Source organism: Tenrec ecaudatus, chromosome 2, assembly GCF_050624435.1.
Source record: "Tenrec ecaudatus isolate mTenEca1 chromosome 2, mTenEca1.hap1, whole genome shotgun sequence".
Classification (NCBI taxonomy): domain Eukaryota; kingdom Metazoa; phylum Chordata; class Mammalia; order Afrosoricida; family Tenrecidae; genus Tenrec; species Tenrec ecaudatus.
In genome coordinates this window covers 211,313,694-211,340,455 of record NC_134531.1, presented here as the reverse complement: position 1 = coordinate 211,340,455, position 26,762 = coordinate 211,313,694, and the positions used below count along the sequence as shown (strand labels likewise).

The following is a 26,762-nucleotide window of genomic DNA, read 5'->3' as shown; positions in this document are numbered from 1 at the left end:
GCTAATGCAGGTACAAAGAGCACAGGAATAGGCTGGTGCTGGCCTGAGCCTTGGGGTCGCCGCCACTGCCAAGGTTTCCTGTGGACATCCTGGGAGCTCCCGAACGTTTCCAAATTGTGGGTTTTAGGGCGAGGAGCCGCTGGGAGGAGGGAGGCAGAGCCTCAGACGGTTCCGGGAAGCGGCCTGTCACGGCGCAGGACAACAAGAGCACGCGCACCTGCCCGCGGCCCCGCCCCCTCGGCGCCGGCCAATCGCAGGCGCGGGGCGGAGCTGGAGCCCGAGAGCCGGAGTGGGTGCAGGCACGGCGGCCCAGCCAGGAGCGAGCGCAGCCTCGTCCCCGCCGTCCGCTGCCCCGTCCCCGCCGCCGCCGTCCCCCACCGGGGCATGGCCTGTCTGATGGCCGCTTTCTCTGTCGGCACCGCCATGGTGAGTGCGCGCATCCTTAACCTGAGGGCTTTCTTGTCCGAGAAAAGCAGAGACCCTCCTCGCCCCGACCCATAGGGCGCTCGCTCCACCGCTCCCGGGAGCGCGTCCTCCGGCGCTGACCTAGGTGTCGCCGGAGAGGCTCGGCTCGGTCTCTCCTGCCCTGGCCACCTGGCATACAGGATGCTACTGGACCGGCCGCGGACGGGAGGGGAGTGAGGTAGCCAGACAGCCCCACAAGTGGACCGATGGCCTTGACCTCGTCCCTGTCCAGGAGAGGGGCATGCGGCCTGGGGACCGAGGAGCGTGCGGGGAGTGGCTGCAGCCTGGGCCAGCAGGGAGATTCGGGCGGGCGCGGCCAGGCTTTGGGGAACAGGGGCTCCTTCGCGCCACCCTCCGGAGCGCCGGGTTTGGAACAAAAGAGGGAGCGGGTAGATCCCAGAGAACTGGAAGCTGCGCTCCCTCTGCGCTTTGGGGGTAGAGGCAGCTTCGCCCGGACCTAATGGGGGCAGGACTGTGGAGTGCCTGGGGAGGCAGGCGAAGGGCGAGGGGGATGCCTACTGGCCGCCCTTCTGCACCGGCATGCAGAGACAGGGAGGGAACCAAGGCGCACACCTCAGTTTTGAGGGGAAGATGGGGTGCCGGTGATTTCATGGCTAGACACAATTAACAGCAAACGCCTTTCCAAGCTATGGCCAGAGACGCCTTTTGCGCGTTTGTGCACATCTCTATAAACTTACATTAGGGAAATAGAAAACAAAACGAATGATGTTTACTGCCAACTTCGCACTACCCCACCCCACCGAGGGCCGTTTATTTCGATGCCTAGCACATCAACGTTGCAGTTAGTTACTTATGGACAAGATTTAGGTTATACACAGTGTTTGGTATTCCTGCTGTTATCTATCCATCCGTCTTTCTAGCTCTTCCTATTTACTATCGTGCTTGCTCCTGCCCTACGGGGTGTAAGCCCACAGTGTATCTCACGCAGGGCTTTCACCGCGCCACCCCCACCCCTTTATTTCATTTTTAGCATCCTGTATTTGAAGTCAGCTGTGCTCAGCAGGATTTGACCGACAGTTACCTCTTGCCTTGCGCTCAGAGAGGAAAAAAAAAAGTAGCCTGGTTTCTGCGCATGCGTCACTCTGACAACTGCATCCTATGATTCCAAACAGGTTACTGTAGAACATACCGAACCTCGCCAGCTCATTATATAATGATTTTGTGTAAACCGATAGAATGAGGCCAGCAGAAAGCTTTAGTCAGTTGGTAGAGAAGGGGAATCCAGGGGAGCGGGGAGCTCGCCGGCAGCATCCATCGCCAGACGTACTCTATTGCTTGCTTTACATAGATAAGCCCTTGTGCCACTCGGTAAGGTGTAGCGTTGCCTCCATAGGGGTCTCTAAGGAGATCTTTATGGAAGTAGACTGCCGCATTTAAGGGGGGGGGGGTGAACAAACTGAAAAGACCCAATTTTCTCCTGCTTACATTTGCTTCCATCTGGTTGACTGTTTGGATAACATTCCCTAAGACATTTTCTTTTTTGCGCTTGTTCATCTCCGGAATTCCCAAATGATGTGGATAATGGAGAAGTAAAGAGCTTGTTGGCGCTCTTTGAAGGCAAGGAAAGTTTCAGATCTTTTAGTCGCCCATTCACTAGCTTTTAGGGATGCTGAGGAGGTGCCTACACATGGAAAACCAGTGGAATCCCAGCGTTTTCAAATGTAGATGGCCCTTGTAGGACAAGCCCTGCTCAGTTTTTGCAGCAGCCCTGAACTTAGACGCTTAGGACTGCGCTCATATTGTCGTTTCAGGGAACGCGCTTTTGTTGGAAAATCATAACCCTCTCTGGTAAACTTGTACTTTTTTTTTAAATTTCAAAAACATCTCTACCAATCGTAAACAAACGGCTTTTGCAAGATACCCAGGATCCTGAGCTTGGGTTTACAGCCCTGGGTCTCCACCTCCCCACCATTCAGAACCAGCCATGAGGTGTGGTGTGTGTCTGGAGCGGACTGGGAGAAAGAGAGAGATATCTAGAGGAGGCAATGGAGTCCCAAGGGAGCCTGTGGCCCCAGAGGGCTGGGCACAGGCTGCCCAACAAGGTGTTGTTGAGTGGCCTAAAGAGGTTTCTTAACTCTAAACAACCAAACGCACTGCCGTGGAGCCGGTCTGACTCATAGTGACCCTAAAGGGCAGAGTAGAACTGCCTTGTGGACTTCGGAGGCTGTGAATCTTGAGCGGAGCAGACAGCCTCGTTTTACTCCGGAGGAGTGACTGGTGGGTCCAACCTGCTGACCTTGGGGGCTAGCAGCCCAACCACGCTTAAAGAGTTGATGCTTTGCTGATTTCCCTGTGGGCCTTTATCTTGAGGATACCGGATCCGACGCTATGGACCCAGGACTGCATGACCCCCAGCAGCAAAGCCCACTCTCTAAGTGGACACCGAAGCTGACAAGGACGAACCAGAAAGAGGCGAGAGAGAACGATGCGCAGAGCCCTGCCACTGACTGACTTCCTTTTTCCTCTTTTCCCCAGGATGCAGAGGGGGAGTTTATGTCTCCACTTCTGCTTCCTGAGACTTCATAGAGCAAAAGCATCTTAAATGACTGACCGACCAGTGAGAGACACCCGCTCCCCACTGCCTATATGCCCAGCATTCAAAGGGAAATCCTGGGTCACTCTGCTCAGTGCCCATGCAAACATTCTCCTGATCAGCAGCCAGGGAAACCCCAAAAGAGGGCCCCCTTTGCATTCAACATCCATGAATGGACTTACTATTATTTACAGCACATTGTTGCCACACAGTTGCCCCCCAAACTGGTTGGGGAGGGGGAAGGTCCAAGACAATGTGAAAAGAAGCTATGAAAGAGACCAAAATAAGGGGAAAGGTACTGGTTTTATTTTTAATGAGCTTGCTAGAAGGTATAACTCGCTGGCACCTACGTTGTCGCCAGCTCTCCTCTGCTGGTGTTCTTCCAAAGAGGGGGTCCATTTCAGAGGGAGGGGCCGCTGCCTCACATCCTCCCAGCTCTCAGGGTTTCAGTCATTGGACAAACCTGTCTGGCACTCATGGGTGAGATGGGCAGTGGTTCCCCCCATGTGAGGGAACAGCAGATGCAAAGGTGGGTACTGTGTCCCTCCCTTTGGGGCTGTTTTATTTGAAGGTGGAGATGTAGGATTTCCTGTTGGTCGTGGACTTCCTTATACTGGTCATGCCGGAAGAGCTGACCCAGGGTTACTTAGAGCTTGTCTATGCAAAGCCAAGCAGCATTCAGACCACAGACCGCCAGGAGGGGTGGAAGAAGTTGGAAGCCTTATAGAGCTACACCCCAGGGAGCTAGGGAGCATCGCTACTGACAGACTACAGGATGGCAGCACAGCAGTCTCTCCAGGCTTTTGACTCCGCCTCTGCCCACCTTCTGGAGCGAAGGGCAGAACTGGAGGCGTAATTTATACCCTGTGGAGTTTAATGGGCACATTGTAATTGCTGAATCAATAGTAGCTGTTGTTTATCATCATTGATCTACTGTGCATGAGGTGCTATTAGTTAATACTTTGAATAGTAAGTACTTGACTGTGGGTTCTCTCTCACTCTCTCACTTCCAGATCCGTTTAGTCACCCAGTTTTGACCTACTGGCCAATCCACTCGTCTCCATCCCTGTTCCACCATCACCCCTTGATGGAAGCAGCCTTCTGTCTGTCCCACCCCATGCGCATCCCCCTGCCCTTGGTCTCCATGGAGACAGAGGTACTATTCTCAACTGCAGATCTGGTTCTTTGACTAGTGGCCTGCTAACTGCAAAGTGAGCTGTTCGAACCCACCAGCCGTTCCAAGGGAGGGAAATGAGGCTTCCTATAAAGCCTGTAAAGATTTATAGTTTTCAAACTCTCGGGGCTGCTTCCTATAGGGTTGCTATGAGTCAGTATTGACTCAATGGCAGTGAGTTATTATTTATAGTAGCATCCCAGAGAGCTCTAGATAAAGTCCAAACCCATTAACAAGCCCCCTCTTCTCCCACACTCCTTCCTCACCACCTTAAATCTAAACCAGTGCTCCAGCTCTGAGATTTCTTTCGAATTCTAAAAGTCCCTTCTCAGTAGCTTCTGAGCCTTAGCACAAGCTGTTCCCTCCCATGTAAGGAACTTCTATCCACCTCACTTTGTGACTCTCAGCTTGGATTTTATTTCTGAAGAAAGACTTTGTCCCACATCTCTCTAGCCCAGGATCTGCCCTGCCCTGCCCTTAGTTGCCCTTCTGGGTCCCTGCCTCCTCTTACCGGCCTGGCAACTCCAGATTATAATCACCTATTACTTATGTGGGACACTTGAACTTGCTCAGGCCAGAGCCCGGGTCTGTCCCGTGGACCACTGAGCATCAGGACTAAGTTTGTGGTGAATTGGTTGACTGGAATGAGTGAGTAGGTGACTAGATCGAGGCAGCTTAGAATCTAGTGGGGAAAGTCAGACCCTCATCAGAATATACATCAGACTGGTACAGAGAGAAGTGACCACGTGGAGGGAGATGCCTGGTGTGAGGGGAGAGCATGGATACCATGGCAGCTGCAATGCTGGGGTTGGAGGTTGAGGGGGGCCTGGGACTAGAGAGGAGCTTGCTGGATTAGCATGTCCCCCGTATCCTGTCTCCACATCTGAACACACAGCTGCTGGAGATCTCGGAGTTAGGTTCCTGGTTGACCAACACCTTTTATCTTTCTGTCTGTGTAGCCTGGTGCTAATTATGTTTTCACTGCTCCCACCTGCCTGTCCTTACCCTCCAAAGCCTGGATTTGGAGCTTACTGAGTTGAGCTACTAATTGCAAGGTCAGCAGTTGAAAACCATCAACTGCCCTGCAGGAGAGAGATGAGGCTTTCTGCTCCCGTAAAGACTGCTAGGCTTGGAACCCCACAGGGGCAGTTCTACTCTGCCCTGCCAGGTCACAATGAGCCAGAATGGATTCAACAGCAGGGCATTTTTCTGAGGATCCCTTTAGTGACAAAGAGGGCTACAAACCTGTGACAGCAGCCTGTGATCCCCAAAGGGCAGGGTGAATGGGCAAAAGGGGTGGCTTTGGTTGCCCTGCCTGGGGATGCCACAGCTGGCGCCCCACCTTCTGGCCTGTTGCCAGAGCAAAGGCATGCTGAGCAAGGGAAGGCTTTCTGTTGGTCCTCTAGGATGCCCCAGCACCGAAGGCCATCGCTCTCTTTCCGGCCCTGAGCCTCATGACTACCGCAAGGCTACACGGAGCCCTGCCGTTAAACAAATCCCAAATTCTGCTAACTTGTAATTTATGAGCCCACTTATGTTTGGGTCTGAAGCATTTCACATTCTCGGTGCCAGCAGTCAACCCAGCCTGATTTTGTCAGAGTTGTACTCTGCACCTTTATTTTTAGCCACAAAATGTTATGGTCCATGAGCTCAGTTTCACTTGGTTCAGGCTTTCAGAAGTGGGAGAGACCTAGGAGGGATGGATGTGTGTGTGCCCGTGTATGCGCGTGGGTTTTCCGTGTGTCTGCATGTGTGTGTGCATTTCCATGCCTTTTGCCTGAAAGGACACAGCCATGTTATCAGCCCACACAGGAATCATCACCCCCTACGTGCCCACCTGTTCTTTGAGTATTTGGACCTTCCAAGTCTAGAGATGGGTTTGGGAACCCTCATTCAGCGATGTGGTTGTGTGCCCATGAGAAGGCATTGTCTTGGGGGACGTTGTTTTTAAACGCTCGAGTTGCTGGGGTCGGTGAGTTTGTCTCCTGATGGAGCATTCGTGCTTCAGATTTGTTTTGGCTTTCTGATGAGGCACAGTAAAGGCTGAAGCTAGCGACTCTGAGGAGAGTCCCCGAACCTGTGGGAAAGCCCGGGATCTCGCGGTTCCTCTTTTGGACAAACACATACATGGCAGGGTCTCTCCGTCCCCACGTTCCCCACAGTCATCGGACTGATTCTGAGTCCCCAGAACCCTGTAAAGATCCAGCCAAACTCTTCCTCAGGGTTTCTGGACTGTACATCTCTCTTCGAGCAGATGGCGCATCTTTCTCCCTTGGGGTGGCTGGTGGGTTTGAACTGCCAACCTTGTGGGCAGCAGCCCAGTGCTTAGCCCACAGCAGCACCAGCGTTCAGTGCCCACGGCCATCGGAACAGCCTGAGTTCTCCACGATGGCTGTGCATGGGCTCTCTGATGAGACCTCCCCCAGGACAGCAGAGTGTGGCGGGAGGCCCTGCTTTCCAAACCATAGCACTGCTTTTGGTTAAGGAGGCAGCTAGAAAAAACGCCAGGCAATCTTTGCCCAGGTTCGTCAGTGTTTGGGAGCTACTTGGGGCGTATTGATTGCTTCAAAGTGCCAGGCCATCAGAGGAGGATAGACCTTTCTTTGCATAAAAACGCTGTTCTTGGCACATCTATTAGAGTTGAGTTGACTCTCACCGGAAGCTTTGAAAGCCAGTGCGAGCTACACAATGGCAGGTACGAGCATGAACATCTCACTTTTTCGGATGAGTCAGACTCTGGGCCCACCTCTGCCCTGTATTTGATTGTGGAACTTGGGACAAGTCCTTTACATTGTGTGTGCCCCCGGTGTCCTTGTCCATACAGCAAAGCGAAAGCAACAACACACAAACCCACCACCCCCGGCGGCCTCTCAGGGCTGTTCTGAAGAGTGGCGTGGTAAGAGATTTGGAAAATTTTAAAACGCAGAGGAACCCTCATAAAACCCACGAGCAAAACGGAGTTATTTCTCTTGAGAATTTTGATGAGGTGATGGAGGGAAGCATTTGAATAGCCCATTTTTAATAGGATTGTTTTTCAGTGATTATATATATTTGGCACTACACTCTTGCCGCCACACTGGGTAGTTTGGGAGGCTGCTGTCACCAGTTGCTGTTGAGTGGACTCGGATGCCGAGTGACCTGTGCGTGTGGAACCATGTAGAACAGTGCTCCAAGGGGTTACTTTCTGAGGACTTGATTTTTGGAAGTCGATCTCCAGGCCTTTCTTCGGAGGCCCCTCTGTGTGCATTTGAGCCTCCAGGCCTTTGAGTGGTAGTCCAGTGCTGATCTATTTCAGTCAATCGGGGCTGTGAGTCATTATGCTTAATGATGTTTTTTTGCCTACTTTGAGGCAAATAATTCCCTTGCTACAGTTATGTGATTAGGTTGTATGCTTCCCCAGAGTTGCGGATCAGCGCCCCCTTCTCTATCTGAAGCCTATTTTGAACAGGAGAGGAAAAGATGGGCAGAGAGGACCGAGTCCGCGCAGCAAGCACCCTTGGGCCGGTGCCAAAGGCCCCCGGAGGCGCAGTGTCGGCAGTGCTGTGTGACCCTGGGCCCGTGTGCTCCTTCCCAGGATGCAGCGGCTCACCGACCTTGTGCTTTGTGCTCCCCTTTGTCCAGAACGCCAGCAATTACTCTGCAGCGATGACGGAGCCCAAGTCCGTGTGCGTCTCCGTGGATGAGGTGGTCTCGGGCAACATGGATGCCGCCGAGACGGAGCTGCTGAACGGACACCTGAAGAAAGTGGACAACAACCTCACGGAGGCCCAGCGCTTCTCCTCCTTGCCTCGGCGGGCAGCGGTGAATATTGAATTCAAGGACCTCTCCTACTCCGTGCCCGAGGGTCCCTGGTGGCGCAAGAAAGGTAGGCACTTGGGGCGCGCACGCTGCTTTGTTCCCTCGGGGCTGGCAGGGGCCTGCGGAAGGAGGCCATGGTTGCTGGGGGGAGATGTTGGGCCTGGAAAGGTGGGCGGTCTAGATTCCCTCTCGTTTGTCACTACTGACAGTACCTATTCCATCGACTCCATTTTCCTCAGCTGTAAAATGAAGAGGTTGGATTAGAAGGATCTCAAGGTGGTACCCACATTCTGATTGTTCGTACAAACGACCCCTGGTCGGGAAGGTTGACCAGAGTCAACCTGCATGCTCTGTGGTGTGCGGGCGCTCACAGCGGGCTGTCTTTGGAGCTGAGGCTGTTCTGGGCGGAACTCCGGGGGTGTCTGCCAGAATCACCCAGCTCAGGAGTTTGACAGAGGTTCGAGGGGATGGGCCACGAACTGTTCTGAGTTCCCTGAGCAGCTCGGCTGCCTCCTTTCCCATATCTAGAGCCCCACGATGTGTAGCATGAAACAGCTCTTGGTCTGATCACTTCATTTTGAGCCTGATCTAATTCCTCTGTGGGACTCGTTCCTCATCTCCCTGTGCGCCGTGTAACCGTAACTTGTCCGGGAGTCTCTCCAGGGGAGCGGGTTCGATTGGAAGAAAGAGAGGATAGGAGACATGTCACCTAAACTCCAGTCCCTTGTTTCCCAATCATCCTCCCAACCATCTGGGAGGAATTTTGCACAAAGAATTTCGAACAGTGACCCGGGGAACCACTGGAAAACATGTTAGGGTTCTCAAATCTAGAGTCAACCCTACTTTCATTTTGAAGGAGAAAGAGCAACGGGGATTTCCTCTGTTTACTTTTAACGTTTCTTTTCTTTGTTTCCCCTGTTACCTTCAGTTTGCCTTCTGACTCTTTTGAAGCCTAAGCCTTTTTGGACCATAGGTCCAGGCCCTCTGGACGACTTTAGAACCTAGATGGATGGCGTCTCTGGGGTCTGCCAGCCCGAGTGGGTTGGGGATGGTTTTAAGTCCATGGATTCAGGAACAGATGCTTCCTTTCAGAACGGTCAACCGTTAGATAGCCTTGTTATCTGATACCGGCATTTCCCAAGAACACCAGCCAGTTTTGTTAAGAGAGAGAAATTCTTTGGCAGGCTCAGGGCTGGGTCCATTTGTTTGAGCCTGCTGAAGTGTCAACATTGGGGGATCGCCTTTTCCTTCTCAACTGGCAGAAACATTTTACAGAAAAATGAGCTGATCACAGCGAGGTCGCTATGGTTGGCGCCATGTGTCCGCCCATCTCCTCACAGAGGCAAAGCTGTGAATGACATGGGGTGTGTCCTGTCTGTCGGGTGTGACCCTGATAGCATTGTTGTGAGGGTTGAAAATGTTTGCTGGGGGGGCAGAAGGAGGGGGGGAGTGGGTGTCTGCCAGTGGAAAGCAGCTTGTAATGCGGGAACGCACACGTTTGAACAGCAGAGGGGCATCTGGGCTTGAAATCCAACACACAAGCCCTGGCATACAGCAGATGTTTAGTCCGTGCCAGCCAAGTAAGAAGAAAACTCATTCCAAACCAGAGACATGGCCCGTCAACCCTCTAGTCTCTAAATGTTCAGACCGGGCATAGGGATGGTCAAAGTTAACCAAAGGCTGATGGCCACTTCATCAGAGAGGGCAGGGCCCAAACTGTTTGTCCCAGGCGCCACGGCTGAACATTTGCCCGATAGTAACCTGCGTGGGGGCCTAGGAGAGGGCGGAGTAGGAAATGAGCAGGAGGGACCTGCCCATGAGTCAGAGATGGCTAAAGCCTGAGGGGCTGACAGACGTGATCGATTGGCATGTCCCCTTGCTCATTTCTCAACCAGGCAGGCATGGCTGTGTGCCTACCGTCCTCCCCAGCTCCCGGTCTCTACAGGGGCGGCTGCCTTCACATCTTTGGCCTCATATTTGGCTCCTCCACTCTGTCTCCTTGTTCCTGGTACCTGCGATTCAGAAATTAAGTGGCATTTTACTGCAGTATGATTGAAGGCAGGAATCTACTTGTCTACCTTCTCACTGGTTAGAAAGGGAACCGAGGCAAAATGGTTTGGGGGCTTTGCCATGTTCCTGACTTAGGGAGAAGCAGGTTTGAGACCAGAGCAGCGCTCTCTACGGCGATGAAGTCCCACAGGGTAGTCCTGCTTTACCTTGGACGAGGGCTTAAGGGGTCCCAGTGTTACTGAGCCCACATGGCCACTAGGGATGCTGGCCTCTCCCTGTAGGCTTGGTTGCCCACAGATCTTGCTGTTGTGGCCACATTTCCAAGGACACCTAGACTATCCTTGAGGGAAATGAGCTGTGGTCACTTCTCATAGCTCACTGCTTTCGTGGGTGCTACTTCCAATCAACTCAACGTGCGTAACGGAGTTTCCCAACTAATTGTCACCCCATATAAAGCATGCCTTCAATGTGGACCCTACCATTGGGCTGCCCAACTGTCGTTCCTTTGTGGCCTGGGTCCAACATGCAAATCCATTTATGCCCTTCCCACATGGTGGACTTGTCTCTGTCTGATGCTGGAATTCTGTCTCCTTTGACCTTGGCATGGGCGCTTCCCTCCCCCATTTGTGTTCTTCTGATTAGGCTAAACTGAGAAGCAGACGCGAAGCTACTCCCTGCCCTAAGCCCTTTCTCATTTTCTCTCTGGTTGGCATCGTCTCCACGTGAGTTCGAGTACAGCCTTTGGGACAGATATGGTTTCTCTTCCCTGAATCCCATGAGGTCTGCTGTCTAGCAGAAACGCATCACTGTAAATTCTTAGAAAATTCATCATTCTGCGTTCAGGGAATGATGGTATCACTGGAGGTAGAACATATTGCATTATTGACGGCCATTATTACATTCTCCAACTCTAATAGCTGAGTGGGTTTTGAGAGCACCTGATCACACCCTTGCCCTGGAGAGGTTAGGAAGAAGCCTGCCTGCAAGAGATGATCTGCTCAGTTCAAGGCCAACTGTGGGACCTAGTTGTTCTGGTTCCCTCCATGAGACTGTTCACTGCACATTTCAGGAAATCCGTTCCACGACATTTGTGCATATAGAGCAGAACATGGCGCTAGAGCGTACACTCGGCACAGAAGGCTGGCAAAGCCGCCTTGTCACTAGAATAGCATGATAAACACCCACGTGATTATTGTGAAGAAGGAAGACAAGATGGAAGGGGAAACGAGAGAGAACTTCTCAGTCTTTACGAGAAAGGTGACAAGCGAATACACAGCAGCGTTTTTAAACAAGAGATACACAAGACAGAGTCCCTACATCCATCTCTGAGTTCCTCTGATGGCTATCCGCCTTGAAAATGGTGTTTGACGACGCACCTTGGATTTTCAATTGCAGTTACATCTCCACCATATGATTAATGATGTCTTTGGAGGAACAACCAGATCACATAATAGATTCCTAGTAGAGAACATAATTCTGAACGGAACCATCCTCAGGAGAGGAAAGTGCCCCCCGAGGAGAGTTTCACACTGCTTCTGCTGCAGTAATTACTCTCCCTCAAGGAAGGCGCTCACGCGGCGCGCACTGACGGACAAATGACTTGGAACCGACGCAAACTTTAGTGCTACCGCTTAACAAACTGACGTCAGAGAAGCTTCTGGAAACAAGGGTTTAGTGCTCCCTGACCGCTTTCTTTGGAAAACAGCCTTTACTTTATGTAAGGTGGACACGGTGTCGGTGACTCTTGGGACTCCTTCCTAAGAAGAGACTCCACATCTTGAAAATATGTCTTCGGGGGAGAGAAGGTGATGCAGGTGATGCCGAGGAGGGTTTGTGTTTAAGTAGGGTGCTCTGGCTTTCGGCTCCTGTTCACCCAGAAGCCCCGGCTTTATTGGAATGTCTTGGGTTCCAGCTAACAAATGGAGTACGCAGAGTACTCTGTTCACTGCTTTCCCCTTCCACAGAAATTGGATCCATTTTCATGCGGAGTTATCCAAACGGAAAGCAATTCTTTGGTCCATCTGGCTCATGGGACCAGTTCAGGGGTTCTATTCTAGCCATTGTAACAGTGGAAAACTGTGCCGTGGGATTCAGAGACATGCCCAAGGGCATCAAAATCTCAAAGATGGGACTTGAATTCAGGTATGCAGAATCTCAGGCCAAGATAAATTCTGAACAGAGTTTATCAGGAGAACAATATGGGGCTAGCTCCAATGTGGGCACGCCAGGAGATCCAGGGCCCGGCTCATGGATGTGCCTCATCTTGCTTTACCAAATGATTAGGGATTGCCTTGAATGCCAGCTCTGACTTACTGTTCTTACATAAGATCTGCTTCAATGCCTGTTCCCTTTTTGTCATTCGTAAGATAAAGTAACAGCATTTCATGTTCCTGTGGAGACACTAGTTGTCCTGTTCCCTTACTAGGGAATCCAGGCTGCTGTGTTACAGCTGACTGCTCTCCATCCCACGGCACGATTCTTAGAAATTAAATACACCCCCCAAGATTACCTTCTGGAGAAGTTCAGGTTGAAAACAAAAGTAATCGCATCTGGGGCTTTAGCGTGTTTTCTTTCTTTCTTTTTTAATACTGCGTTTTCTTTACTATACTTCAGCTAAGCTCTTGTCTCACAATGGTAACCCTGTGGTGGAATGTAATATCATCTACTTTGAAAACTTATCTTCCAGCCTCCGCCTTGCCAAAACCCAGGAAGGAGTTAACCGTTGCTTGCAGCTTCCAGGCACATGATCCTCATGGATTTGCTTTTAAGCTATGCATTTAACACCCTTCTCAAATTAAAGGTCCCCTTTTTAGAGTTTCCATAACTATTTCACAAGGCGGTGCCTGCAGTGACAGGTTGGATACAATGAGTGGAATGTGTCATTAATAAATCCTTTTCAGGAATTCCATTAAGGGGAGACTGGATCACAACCAAGCCCTGGGTGACTTGACCCAGCTCTCTGGGACAGAGGCAGGAAGGGAATTCCAGGCTATGGAGAGCCCTAGAGAGCTATGGGTTTTCAGAGTGGTGGATCACTCAGGTTTGAAGGGAATTTATAGGCTCCTGTAATGAAGGCGTCCCTGAGAAATAAAAATGCCGTGCTTGGCTGCTAACCAACAGGTTAGAGGTTCAAATCCACCTAAAGGCACCTCAAAAGACAGTAGTCACCTTCTGAAAAATCAGTGCCTGAAAACCCTATGAAGCATTATTCTATCCTGACATACATGGGCCCCACGAGTCAAATTAATTTTTTCCTTTTTAGAATGAATGAATGACTTTTGGGCTTCTTGGGAGTTGTCCTGCTAAGGTGGGACTCAGAGGTTCCCAATGAAATTGCTTTTCATGCTCGCCCCTTGGTCTCTACCTGGAGCAGTTGCTAATGTTTAGTGCAGCGTGGTGGCCCCAGTCTGCTTATAAGGACACATGGCTTGGGGCTAAGGGATAGACAATGGAGAGCCAAATGGCTCTTGGTTGCCTGTTTGGAATCCAGAGAACTGAAGTGTCCCTCTCCCCACCACCCACCTGCTACCCCCAGGGGCCAGTGCTTAAGTTTACCCTAGGGCAGGCAAGCAGGCAATCTGCCTGCATGGGTCAGTGCCCTCTGATGACAAGGCCTTCCCAGCTGGTTCTGATCCCCTGAGGCCTGACAGCTTCTGATAGAAGCTTTGCAAAAAAAAAAAAAAATGTTGAGACTGGACTGATTCTCACGGTGGACGCTGATCTCTAGTGTGCAGGGAGAACATGAACATCTAGAGGTTGGGGTGGAGCAGCTATGCACATTCTCGCCCTCTGAGCACCCTGCTGTGGAAGACTCAGCCTCGTCATGTGTGACTGGAAGCAGAGCTCCCCGATTCAAAAGCTGGTGTTGTCAAGCACAAGGGCCCCACTGGCCCGGACATGGTTTCGCTGGCCCTTCCCGCAGTGGCTTGACCCTTCCTTTTATCTCCTTCCCTGGCAGCAGGTTCTCTCTGTCCTCAGCCACACTACTCCTGCATCATTTTCCCGGGAAGTTCTGCTGTGCTGGCACCTTCTGGTCTCCCTGGTTCGACTCTGTCGCACTCTGCTCAGTGGGGGACAGGCCAGTGTGGCGCACTCATTGTTACCCACTTGGTAGGGGCCCCCCTGCCTTCATGTAACCTCAAATGTGCTTACTTCTTGAAAACTGCCCACTGTTGAGCAAAGCACGCCCGCTTCAAACTGGCATCGAATCCATGAAGCCCAAGCCGTAAACGGAGGTGACACATTGGTGAACACGATATCACTTCTTTTGTGTATCCGTTGGCAGAGAAAACGTTTGGTAACCATATACATGCCCCTTTTGAGTTGTGTTCTAGAATCAACAGATTCGTTTATTTGAGGAACAAAGCTAACCTCAGGGCTCAGATGAAATAGATGTAGAAAGACCGAGCTGGGCAGTGTGAGATGTTGTCAGAGGGGTGGCATTCCCTAGCAGATCTATGCCGATGGCCCCCCAAACCTTGTACTGCAAACGTTGCCTTCAAACGGACCACGTCTGGTACTGAGTGCTCCATGCGTGAGGAAGGCTCAGCGGGTGTTTTCAGAGCCTGGAGGACAGTGGCTGGCACCACACTCCGTTCTGACCCCAAGTTGTTGGTTTTGCGTCTTGCTGAACCAGCTGTGTTGTTATTAGTCACCTGTGTGCTCTGTTGGGTAAATGGCATGCGGTGTCAAGGCCAAGACATGCCAAAGTGACTTCAGGACTGTGATTATATCCAACCGAGGCCTATATTTTGAATCCAAGCCTGGGACTGCCTCTCTTCTGACCGCCCACCCCGGGGAGGTGTCTCCCTCTTGCCCTGTCCCTCTCCATAGGCCCTCAGCCTCCATCTGAGCACTTCCAGCAGACGAGGAACTGACACTCCCAGGCAGGCGGCCGGGGCTTGCACAATTTTGGTTCTTAGAAAATTCTGTGTCTGGAGCTAACATCTAAAGTTGAGAAATGTCCATTGGTTGACCCAACGCCTGATTTCTGGAACTGTGCAGAACAAGTGAAATGCTTGTTAAAGGAACACAAGCATTAGGGAGGGTGGGGGAGCCAACCCAAGTCTGCAGCAATTACTGAGTGTGTCAAACCCTGGTCCTTCCTGGAAAGGAAGAAGTGGGACTTAGAAAGTCCTGCTGTGAAGTGGCCGTCCCAGTGGCGTCCCTGAGGAGAAGGGCCTGAGGAGGAGCAGGGGCCCCTGGCATAGGGCTCATGCTCTCTGTCAACTGGTGCGGGTGGAGCTCCACTCAGAGCAGAATGTGACTCACCAGCTTCGTTTCCTTTTATTGTCAGAATGGCGGGCTCCCTAGACCAAAGTTCCCTCAACTACTCATCCTGAAAGTGAACCTTTTCGCATGAGTTTTATGGGATTTCTCTGTTGGTATTTCTCCCCCACTTCCCTTTTCTGGAAAAGTTTATTTTCAAATGAAAAACAACTGATGTTTACTGAGCAAATGCTATTATGTCAGCACATTGTCTCATTAAGTCCTCACAGGAACCCCATGGTGCGGCCCTGGGAAGGGTGCCTATCAGTACAACCATCTTACACAGGAAGGAAGGAGGTTTGGAGGAAAAGGGACTTGCCCAGGACCCTTTGCTGTGGGTAGGGGGCCGACCTAGGATGTAGAGGTCAATCTCAGCCTCTTAAGAAGCTCGCTTGAGTACCCGTCTTGATTGGGTTTTGCTCAGGCCCGAAGAACATGAGCTATATGATTCACTTCCAACACAAGCTTTCTTTGACCAGGACATGAACAACTGTACCCAGCTTAGCAGTGAGTGACAGGCCAAAAAACGCCTGCCACCTCCTGGGTTCTCAGCTTTGGCCTTGGCTGCGTTCCCAAACTCCCCCTCCCTATCTGGCTGGGAGGTGCACTGGGCACCTGGGTCCAACCTGACTCTCCAGGGATGGGGTTATTAGACCATCTGCCCTCTACCCAGAAGTTCCAAGGGCGATGCACTGGCTTGCCGTGAAGGAGGGAGTGCCTGCCGCCCAGGGGTCCACTCACCTGGGGAAGGTGAGCCCTGGCTGGCTGGAAGGTAGCGCTTTAGGCACCAAGTCCTGAGAAAACTTGGGCTTCTCTTTCTGGCCGGTGCAGGTGCTGCCTTGAGCGGTCGGGAGCCATTTCCCATCAGGCCTAGGGGAAGGGGCACACCAGCTCTGACGTCGTTTCCTTTTGCTAAACAGTAGCTCGATCTCTAAACTTGGTGGAGGTTGCCTGGAGGATTTCTGTGCATTTTTAAACTTGAAATTCTGAAGGTTTGGGAGAATTAAACTGGAAGAAAATCCAGCCCTGCTGGTCCCACTTCTGTGAACAGGTGCGGGCGGGGCGCGTGCGGAGGTGCCGCGCACGCGCAGTTCCTGTCAGCCGGCTCCTGCCGCCGGCCGCCAGCACCGAGGTTACTATCGGTCAATGCACGCTGGTAACCTCTGTCGCGCGGCAGTGGCGGCGGCGAGGAGCGGCCCCATTGGCTGCAGGCAACTCTGTTGCTAAGCGGGGGAAGAGGAGAGGATGCTGAGCACTAGGAAGGCTGCCCCTCCTGGTGCTGTGGTGGCTGGTCCCTTAGGCTACGCAGGGGAGATCACTGGGACATGCCCTGAGTGTGAGCATGTTAGCAAACCTAGGTCCAATGACCAGCCTGGACCCAGAAATTGTGAGAACTTTTCCTGTAGCATAATTTCACTCTGTAAGACCTCAACAAAGTGGATCTGATGGGGACATTTGTTATCTGTACTATTCAGAGGAGCCCAGATGGTGTACTGGGATGCATGTGGAGTTGCTAACCAGAGGCCAGCAGTTCAAACCCACCAGCCGGGCTTTCTGCTCCTGGAAAGATTTATTAAAGCCTTGGAATCCCACAGGGTCACTGAGTTGGAACCCACTTGATGACAGGGAGGTTTTAGTATTGTTCAGATTCGGTTGGCAGACTTCATGAAATGGAAAGACAGAATGACCATCCTTGGGGAAATGGCTGCTGTTCGTATAGTAGATTGTTTCCTAGTAGCTCGCATCCCAGTCCAGAAAAGTCATGTATGTTCCAGACTCCTTTTAAAAAAAAGGTGTCACTGCCTGGCCCAAATGGTTAAGTCCTCAGCTAACCAGAAGGTTGGAAGTCCAGTCTGCCCAGAGGCATGTGGAAGAAAGGCCTGGCCGTCTACCTGTGGAAATCAGCCCCGAGAATCCTGTGGAAGGAACACAGTTCTACTCTGATGCACACGGGGGAGAGCCATTACAAGGAATCCACTCACAGCAGTTGATTTGTTCTTTTGCTTTGTTTTTCATGCTTAAAACGACTTGAGGTCACAGAGTTTTCCCATTTAGTCTTTAATTTCGGATTTCGTTGAAAACATTCTTGCTTTGTTTTGTTTTCTTAAGTTTACACTGTAGGGTAAAGTGGTAAGAGGGTTAGGTCAGGCAGGTTTGGGGGGGAAGTCAGCAGTCCAGGTGGCTTTTCCATCGTCTGTGTTTAAACATGGCCAGGGTGGTTTCCCTTAGGAATCTGTGGTGGTGGAGCTAGTAATCCCCATGGAATTCTGACTTGAGGGCTCACACCTCAAGGTTGGAGCTGCTGGATTGCGTGCTGAGCCACTTCCCTCATGGGCGTGTTAGGTGGGTCAAGGACACCTCATAGCTGCACTGGCAGGAGTGTTCTGCTGGAGCTTCTGAAGGTCACAAGGCAGCAGAATCGACTTGACGACAGTGGGTGTGGCTTTTTGGTTCCAGTGTGTTTTTCTGTAGCTTGGGTTTACGCGCATTTTTGTCAACTAACACATATGACAATAACCTTTCTTCCTACCAGTTGTGCATCCTTCCAGTGACTTAAAGACCTGGGAACACCATAGTGGACCTAGAGGTACCCTGCTTGTCCCTCTCTGGGGATGAGGGCTTTCTCCAGACACCTGGCTTGCCTGGTTCCTTTGGGCTTAATTTAGGTGTGTTGTGAAAGGTGAAGTGCTATCCTTCATGTGCGTTAGCTCAACCCTCGGGGTTCCTGACCCCAGGGCGAAGACCATGAGGCTCCTCGTTCTTCTTGCCTCCTTGGCTTCTAGCTGTTGGCTCGCTTCTTTGGTTCTGCCATTGTGACTTTTTGGTAAGTCTATATACAGATTACAGTTCTCAGGTCTGCATGCACTGACCTGAAGGTGGAACACAGGAGGCCAGAGATGGGGTTGGATACCTTTCATGAGATAATCTCCTCTTGGGTTGTTCTGGTGTTTTCCTGGAGAGGTGGGCGCAAACCTGTGCGAAAAAAACAGACAGTATATCCATTTCTATGTACCTGAGACATTGCATGGCTAAAAAAATAGAGCGTTGCACATTGCTGTGGGGTGGGAAAGCATACCGTATGCCCAAGGCTGGCTAAGAAGTGGGAGCCTTTTGCCAAGGTTTCTGTTAAGAATTAGAGAGGAAGTTGTGGACTTCCTATTTCAGCTTGCTTATCGACTTGTGCAGTCGTTTCCTCCTCAATGGTGAGAGCACAGGATTGTCTAAACAGCCTCTTGCTCCCAGTAGTTGTCACGATGTGCTCGGGCCAAACCGTGCAACCTGTCCCCATGACTTGATTTTCATCTGCCTTCAGTGACAGTGGCTCTTTTTATTTCATCGCTTTCTTTCCTCCTACGGGTCTTCTGCGGTTTCTTCAGAACCTTACCTCCATATCTGAATTAGAGATGCCTTCCTAAGTTTAAAACTGTTCCACCTGGACACAGGGGCTGTTCCGGAGCCCATTCCTGCTTGTCTCCCAGCAGCCTCTCTTGTGAAGCTTCGCCCCATATACTTACCTAGACTGAGCTGCCACCGGAGAAAGGAGTCATTGGCTCAAGCAGACATTTGTGTTTTCTTCACCTGGGCCATGCCTTCTGCCAGGAGCCCACCCCTCCTCCCGTGTCTGGGAGAGTAGGGACTGTGTCAGTTTTCACCCCATTTATAGCCCTGCTCCCAGCCCAGTCCCTGGCTCCAGTAGGCTCTCCAATAGGTGTTTGCCAAATGAATGAGTGACATAGTCAAACCCAGGCCACCGTAGAAGAGCAAATGCCTTGACCCCAGAAGGGAGGGGAGGAAAAGTCAGAAGTAAAACAGAGCCAGGAGGAAACGAAGTACCCTGACCTTCCCTCACAGTGCTACCTCTGATGAACCAAACCGTCTGGCGGTGGCCACTGGCTGCCATTTCCGTGGGTCCTTCCCAACCACTGGTCTCGTGGTAAGAGTCCGCTCTTGAACCCTGGCTCTGCTGTTCATTCGCCCGTGACCTTGGGCCTCCGTTTCTGCATCTGTAGGATGGAGCTGAAAAGAAGACCTGTCTCAGAGAGTGAGAACGGTGACTGGTACACAGTGGCAGGCTAGGCACCTTAGAGAGTTAGAGGCTACATTTTTGCCAAAGGCTTGATTATTGTGTGCTGATGAAAAGGAGTTGCTCCTGGTGTGAAGTCTTCAGCTGTGAACTGTAAGGTTGGTAGTTTAAACCCTTCTATTAGTGCCGAGGGAGAAAGAGCTGGTGACTGACCAGCTTCAATCAAGATGACAGCCCAGAAAACTTGAAGGCAGTGGTTCTCCACCTTCCTAATGCTGCGACCCCTTAATACAGTCCAGTTCCTCATGTTGTGGTGACCCCCAACCATAAAATTATTTTCGTTGCTACTTCATAACTGTATTCTTGCTACTGTTATGAATCATAATTAAATTCCTGATAGGCAGGATGTATTTTCATTGTTACAAATTGAACATAATTAAGGCATAGTGATTCATCACAAAAACAATATGTAACTATATATTGTGAAATATTTATTTCTAATGACAAATAAATGAAATTTTGTCTTGAAGCATGGTGTAGCATGGGTAACAGACTTCACCCCGGGTACTCGTATGTGGGTATATCTGCATGTAGACCCGCCTGGTGATGGACAGAGGAGTGGTGTCCTGGTGGTCTTAGGCGACCCCTGTGAAAGGGTCATTCGACCCACAGGTTGAGAACCGCTACTCTAAGGAGAATGCTGTTGTGTCACATTCACATGGGTCACCGTGAGTTGGAATTGACTCAATAGTACCCAACAACCACAATACTTATGAACAATGGTGATGGTGATGATGTTACCAACTTGATATTAGCCGATGAGCAGTAATGTACCCAGACTTTCCAATAGCTCTTTGGGAAGATTTTTCTTTTTCTTTCTTTCTTTTTTGAACTCTTCTGATGTGAGGGACAAGTCTGCACAGAGAGGGAGAGGTGGGGCCTGCATTTTACCCCAACCTTCACTTACGTAACACCCACCGCCAAGTTCGACTCACAGCAACTCTTTGTAGGGTTCCCGGGGCCGCGAACCCTTCCAGAGCATAGGACCTCATCTTTTACCCTTGGAGTAGCTAGTGGGTTAGAATTATTGACCCACCAGGGAACCAGGGATCTTTTCTCTTTCCTAAAATCTGGGATTTCTAATCTTGGTTACCAGAGCCCCCAGCTCTCCCCAAGTCATCCAATCCACACACCCCCTTCTTGGAGTTGTTCTCCCTGAGAATTGTCATGCTGTGCCCTCTCTAAACCTTCCCCCGGCTTCCTGCTCACGGCTGACATTAGGACCAAATCACCCCCTGGCCATTACAGAGACATTAATGTGTCCCTTAAGGCTTATGCAATTATGTGTACAGCCTAGGTACAGATTTTATTATATTATATGGGGGAGGCCTTTAAAGGACTTTGAGGTCTCTGGATGATAAGTTTTCTCATGTTTGTGACTATTTATACCGAAGCATCGGCATTCATTACTCACCAGATGGAAATTTCCACCATTGAAACAAAGCTTCTCAGCAGCACACTAAAGAAGTTGGCTCCCGAGAGAGGTTAATGTAGGGTATCTCAGGAGGATGTGAGATTTTATCAGGCCCGGTGTATTTTAGTCTGGCGGCTAGAGTGTCATGACTGAAAATGAAAGATGCCTCCCTCACTCCTCCCAGAGTTTGGGGTTGCGGGGCCGGCAGGGGCCGGTGGGCGGCAGCAGGACAGATGTAGGTGGCAAGCCTCTGGATTAGACACTGGTAGCGACACTGCATCGCTGGCAGATGGGTATTGCTCTTGAATTTGTAGATACTCATGCCATCTACTTATGCTGTCGTTCTGTAGAAAACACAGTGTCCATCCTTGGCAGCGGTTCCAAGTTCACGTGTAACAAGAAGGCATCCAGATGCGTTGACATGCACTTCGGGACTTGTATTCATTGTTAGAACTGTATTTTCTCATTGCTTAGGAGGCTAGAAGTCCGAGGTCAGATTTCTCACTCTGGGGCAAGGCTTCCTCTTTGGGTTGGGTCTGGAGGAAGGTTCTTGTCTCTTGGGTCAGGTTCCTTGGTCCTTGGAAGTTTTTCTCATTTTGCGGCCTACACCCCTATCTGTGCTTGCTTGTCTGCTTCAGCCCCTAGTCTGCTTTTGTACATCTCAGATGTGATTGCTTTAAGAACCACCCTCGCCTGGTACAGTCCTGTGTTAGACAGGGTTCTCTAGAGAGATAAAACCAGATTGCTAGTAATTATTTATAAATATATTTATAAAGATAGATATATAACACAAGAAATGAACCATTAAATTATATACAGATAGATAATACAAGAAATTAACAGTTAAATTATAAAGCAGTGAGACACTAGCAGTTAAATTATATACAGATAGATAATACAAGAAATTCACAGTTAAATTATAAAGCAGTGAGACACTAGCAGTCCTTTAAGTCTTGAGAGCCTCCAGTTCCTCTTCTGTAGAGAGAGCTGGGCTATATATATCCAGGCAGCAAACAGCAAGGCAGGTCACCAACTGTCATCAACTGTCGGTTCCCAGCTCCAGAGACGAACATTCCAATCAAGTGTTCTTAAAGGAACCTTAACTTACAGCAACACAGTCCACAGGCTAGGCGTCCCACAGGTAGTGTACCCTTTAAATTGAGGCACAGAACAAGCAAGGCGAGGCTCACCGAGCCATTTATCTCTCCGCCCTTCAATTATTCCTACTTGTGTTTATCGGCCAGGCTGGCACAATAAACTATCACAATCCACCCCTTGCCAACCTGTACACAATTCTTTAGCCATATACACTTATATAATTTCCAGACATTAATGAAATCACACTTAGACTTATCAATCATCTATCATACATATACATGAAAACACACTAAGTCAAATTATATCTGATATAACATACCTGAACAAAGGAAATACATGCAATAATTACATACAAAGAAAATACATTGACAATTACAAACCTCGCTTTTGCAATTGATCACGTGGTCGTAATTGATAGGTAGAACTACTTTCTTCTACCCATTCTGTATGACCTTTGCCCTCAGCAAGCACCTCAGCTGGCTGTGGTTTTTGGCCTGGCGGGGTGACCCAGACCTTCATTCCTGAGGGGTCTGGGTCATTACAAGTCCTGTCAGGATTGGGTTGCTGTGACTTACCATTTACTTTAATAACAGGGCATGGTAACACTAAAAGTTGGCCTATGGGATCTCCTGGATTCCAGACATATTCTTCTTTACCTCCATTATGTAGTACCAGTCCAGTATCTTCTTGGTAATCAGGATCAATCACACCACTTAGTACAGCGACACCCTTCCTGACCTGTTGATCCAAAGGCATGAGAAGCCCAAAGTGCCCAGGGGGCATTCTCAGCTGCCAGTTCAGTGGAATCTGTGCTGTGTTTCCAGGTGGGAGAGTTCTTTTCTTCGGGACCAGGACCTCCAGGCCTGAGGAACACAGGGTTGCTGGGACAGGAAGCGAAAATGCTGCAAGGGGATCACTAGGAGTAATAAACTATAGCAAGTCCCATTCACAAAGCAGAGAGCCCTATTCCTACAAGAAGACACCGATTGCCATCAAGTGGATTCTGACTCAGCAGTGCTCTAGGGCTGGGTCAGGCTGCTTCATGGGTGTCTGGGTTTGGATCTCTCCATCTTTCCATCTGCTGGGTCTGAACCACTTGCCGCTTATCCGCTGCACCACCAGCATAAGAATTACTTGACATGACAGTGAAGATTACCCACTGGACTGCTAACTGCGAGGACAGCAGTTCGAGACCTCCAGCTGCTCCTTGGAGCAGGATGAGGCTTTTGCCCAGTAAAGAGTTAGTCTCAGAAACCCACAGGGGCAGTTCTGTCCTGTCCTCTAGGGTCGCCGAGGTCTGTCTGGACTCCATGGCAGTTGAGAGAATGGCCTGCAGAGCTCCAGTCTTCCCTCTGACCCAGAGGCCTCTTACAGCTTACATTTGTTGATCTTGGATGACACTTGTTCCCAGGTGTGCCTTCGGAGGTTAATGGAGAAGAACCCCAGGGCCCGTCACATGGTTGACCAGCTGTCTGCTGTTTACGTCTTGTGTAACTGACTTTGTTGCTGCTAGGTACCGTCAAGTTGGCTTTGACCGATAGTGACCCCGTTCCTGCGCCTTCCTCACGCTTGTTCCCATGCCTGAGCGTGCGGCTGCAGCCACTGGGTCAATCCTTCTAGATGAGGGCCTTCCTCTTTTTCACTGCTCCTCCGTTCTACCAAGCACGATGTCCTTGTCCGTGGCCCAGTCTCTCCTGACAGCATGTCTGCATTCATTAAAGGGAGGAGATCCTTGTTATGTGGTATCGTCTGATGGTTGCAGGCTCAACAGGTCATCATCCTCCAAATAAACCAGGAAAGAGGAGCCCGATGTCCTTTTGAGCCCTGGTGGTTACAGGTTGAGCTGCTAAATGCAGCTTGCAGTTCGAGACCATCAGCTGTACCGCAGGAGAAAGGTGAGGCTTTCCGCTTGGGTGAAGATGGACAGTCTTGGAAATCCACAGGGACAACCCTACTCTGTCCTATGGGGTTGCTTGCATAGGGACTGACTTGCTGGCAGTGAGTTTGGCTTTTTGGTTTTTTGATGTCATGTCAGGAGTTATGAAGTCAGCAGGTCTTCCTTGGGGAACTGGGCCTGGTGAAGCAGGGCCCAGCCCTGTGTGTGTGTGCGTGTGTGTGTGTGTGCACCAGGGGAAGCCTCCCAGCATGGGAGGAGAGAGACAGAGAAACCTCTGAGTCCTCAACCTTAAGTGAGCAAGATGGCCTTACCTGGCCTGTCACTGCCTTGCAATGGCTCGTCCCAGGGCCCAGGACCACGTGGGCCTCGCTCCCACACTGCCAGTCCGGAAGGGATGTCCGAAGGGGTGTAACCGACAGATTTAGTTACTGCCCCGTGCCAGACAGAGCCCTTGGGTCTCCCAGTCTGAGCCAGCCCCAGCCCTTCCTCCGTGCCTCTGTGAAGTGAAACAAATCCTGAAACCTCCTAAGTCCACGTTTATTTTTAGTCAAAATGAAGCGTTACCATTTCTACTTCCTTCATGCTTGTACCAGAGAAATGGGTGCGGGGAAGCCTGCGGAGCGGACACCGCCTGCCCAGTGGGCTCCTGGCCCCATCAGGTGAACCCGGCTTCCTGTCTTCCAAGGAACCCTAGCGGCGGCACAGCAGGTTAAGTGTTGCCTGCGAACCCCGACGTCAGCAATTCAACCCCAGCAGATACACCGTGGGAGGACGAGGCTGTCTGTTCTCGTACAGATTTCTAGTCTCAGATGAAAGCCCTAAGGATCACTTGAAGTCCGTCTCGTAGAGCGGTCATGAGTCAGAATCAACTCCATGGTTCGCTTTGGTTTGTTTGTTCATTTTCCCTCTTGTTTCTGGGGGAACAGCAGCCACTGTGCCTGACACACAGCACCTTGGCTCTCCTGGCAGCAGGTGTCCCCAGCAGCCCCCTGAGTCTGTCCACACTGACTGGGAGGGTGCACGTGGGTGGGTGTCAGCAGGTGCTTTATCAGAAGGTGCCAGGTGCCGCTTCTCCCGAGGGAGCCAGGCTCACAGTCAGCACTTTCGACGGACTTCAGCAGAGGCATTGGGAGAGCGCTGCACACACTCAGTGCTGGCTGTCTTTCAGGCCACCGACCAAGAAAGCCCAGGCTGGTCACTGCTCTCAGGACTGCATGATGAAAACCAATGTCCACCCCCTGCAAAGCCTTCTTTTACCAAGAGGGCAGAATTCCTTATTGCTGCCTTTCTCTAGGGAGCCTGAAAATCCACGGGCTCTTCGTAACTTGATGCTGTTTCTTCAAAATGCCAGTCGTATGAAGATGCGACACTGGTGCACCGGGTCCCTTGCTTTACGACTCTGCCCGCCACTGGGAATGCACACAAACACGGAGCCGGCCGTATGCATGCTCGAGCGAAAGTTAACAAAGCCGACACGGGTTTACCACTGTATTGGACTTTACAAGATTTCTCCTTTTTCTTTGAAGGGAGAGGGGAGGTGCGGGAGCAATCAAGAGTGCAGGTTTCTGGTATCTAGGACCAAAGGGTAAATCTAGGAACAGAGGAAAGATTATAGATAAATGAGGTGACTTCCTGCTGGGAGACTATTGACCTCCGAGGAGCTGATTTCCTTTGGTCCCACCCGCCTGCCAGTTTGTCACACTGTGATGACTTGCGTATTGCTGCCAGACCCGAAGCGATGCCACTGGTATTTCAAATGCCAGCAGGTCCACTCACGACGGACAGGTTTTAGACTGAGGCAGACTAAGGAGAAAGGCCTGGTGATTGACTTAGGGGCTGTTTCCATCATATCTATTTCTCGGTTACACAATTAATTTTCAAAAGGTTGGGGAAACACCCACTTAGAGTGACAGTGCTCTTCAGGGCCCAGGAAATCCTTCCTAATAGAGAGCCACCAGCGACCAACATATTTCCCCAGAGTTGATGGAAGAGCATGGCTCAGATTAACATAGAGTTGGCAGGAGTCACCGCGTCCCCCAGCTCCCGCGGTGTCCCACTGCTTCCTGACTGGCTGTGCTGAGCATGATCTCTACATAAGATGACCCCAGACCTGGCAGTGTCCTGGGAGCCCGGCATCAAGAAGGAAGAGCTAATGCAAACAGTAGGCAAAAGGTTGGCAGTTTAATCTTAACGTCGGCGCTGCCTCAGAATAAAGTCCGGAGGACCTCCTTCCTGAAAGACACAAGCCCTTGGAAACTGTGACGCGGTTCCACTCTGACACATGAGGGGTCTCGGGGAGTCAGAATCAATGGGGTGGCAGCCTGTGACTGGCTCTGGTTTTCTGAGGTCCCGGGGTCATGTCTGGAGCCCCCCTCGGGTGAGTTCTGGATTCTGGAGCCCTGTCTGTGCACCCTGAGTATGGGTCAGAGAAAATACACTTTTAGGTCAGAGGGCCTTTGTACATCAGCAGCCGCAAGAACCACGGAACACGGGATTTTATTAAAAAAGAATTTTATTGGGGGCTCTTAGAGCTCTTATCACAGGGATGATTTTTTTTAATGTGAACTTTTCCATTGATTCGTGATAAAGTCTGATTTCTTTTTTTATTTTAATCGTTTTATTAGGGGATCATACAACTCATCACAATCCATACATATATAAATTGTATAAAGCACATTTGTACATTCCTTGCCCTCATAATTCTCAAAACATTTGCTCTTCACTTAAGCCCCTGGCATCAGCTCCTCGCTTTTCCCCCTCCCTCCCCACTCCCCCATTCCTCACGAAGCCTTAATAATTTATAAATTATTAGTTTGTCTTATCTTCCATTGTTTGATGCCTCCCTTCACCCACTTTTCTGTTGTCCGTCCCCCAGGGAGTTTGTATGTAGGTCCCTGTAATAAGTTCCCCCTTTCCACCCCACCCTCCCTCCACCCTCCCAGTATCGCCACTCTCACCACTGGTCCTGAAGGGATCATCCGTCCTGGATTCCCTGTGTTT

General features: G+C 50.7%; 1 protein-coding gene across 2 annotated transcripts in view; it reads left to right on the top strand.

The window, feature by feature from the left end:
* The first annotated feature begins 384 nt into the window (after positions 1-384).
* ABCG1 (ATP binding cassette subfamily G member 1) overlaps positions 385-26,762 on the top strand; it is an 80,475-nt gene continuing 54,097 nt past the window's right edge. For both annotated transcript variants that reach the window (XM_075543355.1, XM_075543354.1), the window contains exons 1-2: positions 385-426; positions 7,815-8,058. In XM_075543355.1, the coding sequence (XP_075399470.1) occupies positions 385-426; positions 7,815-8,058 (286 nt within the window). The remainder of the gene's footprint in view (positions 427-7,814; positions 8,059-26,762) is intronic.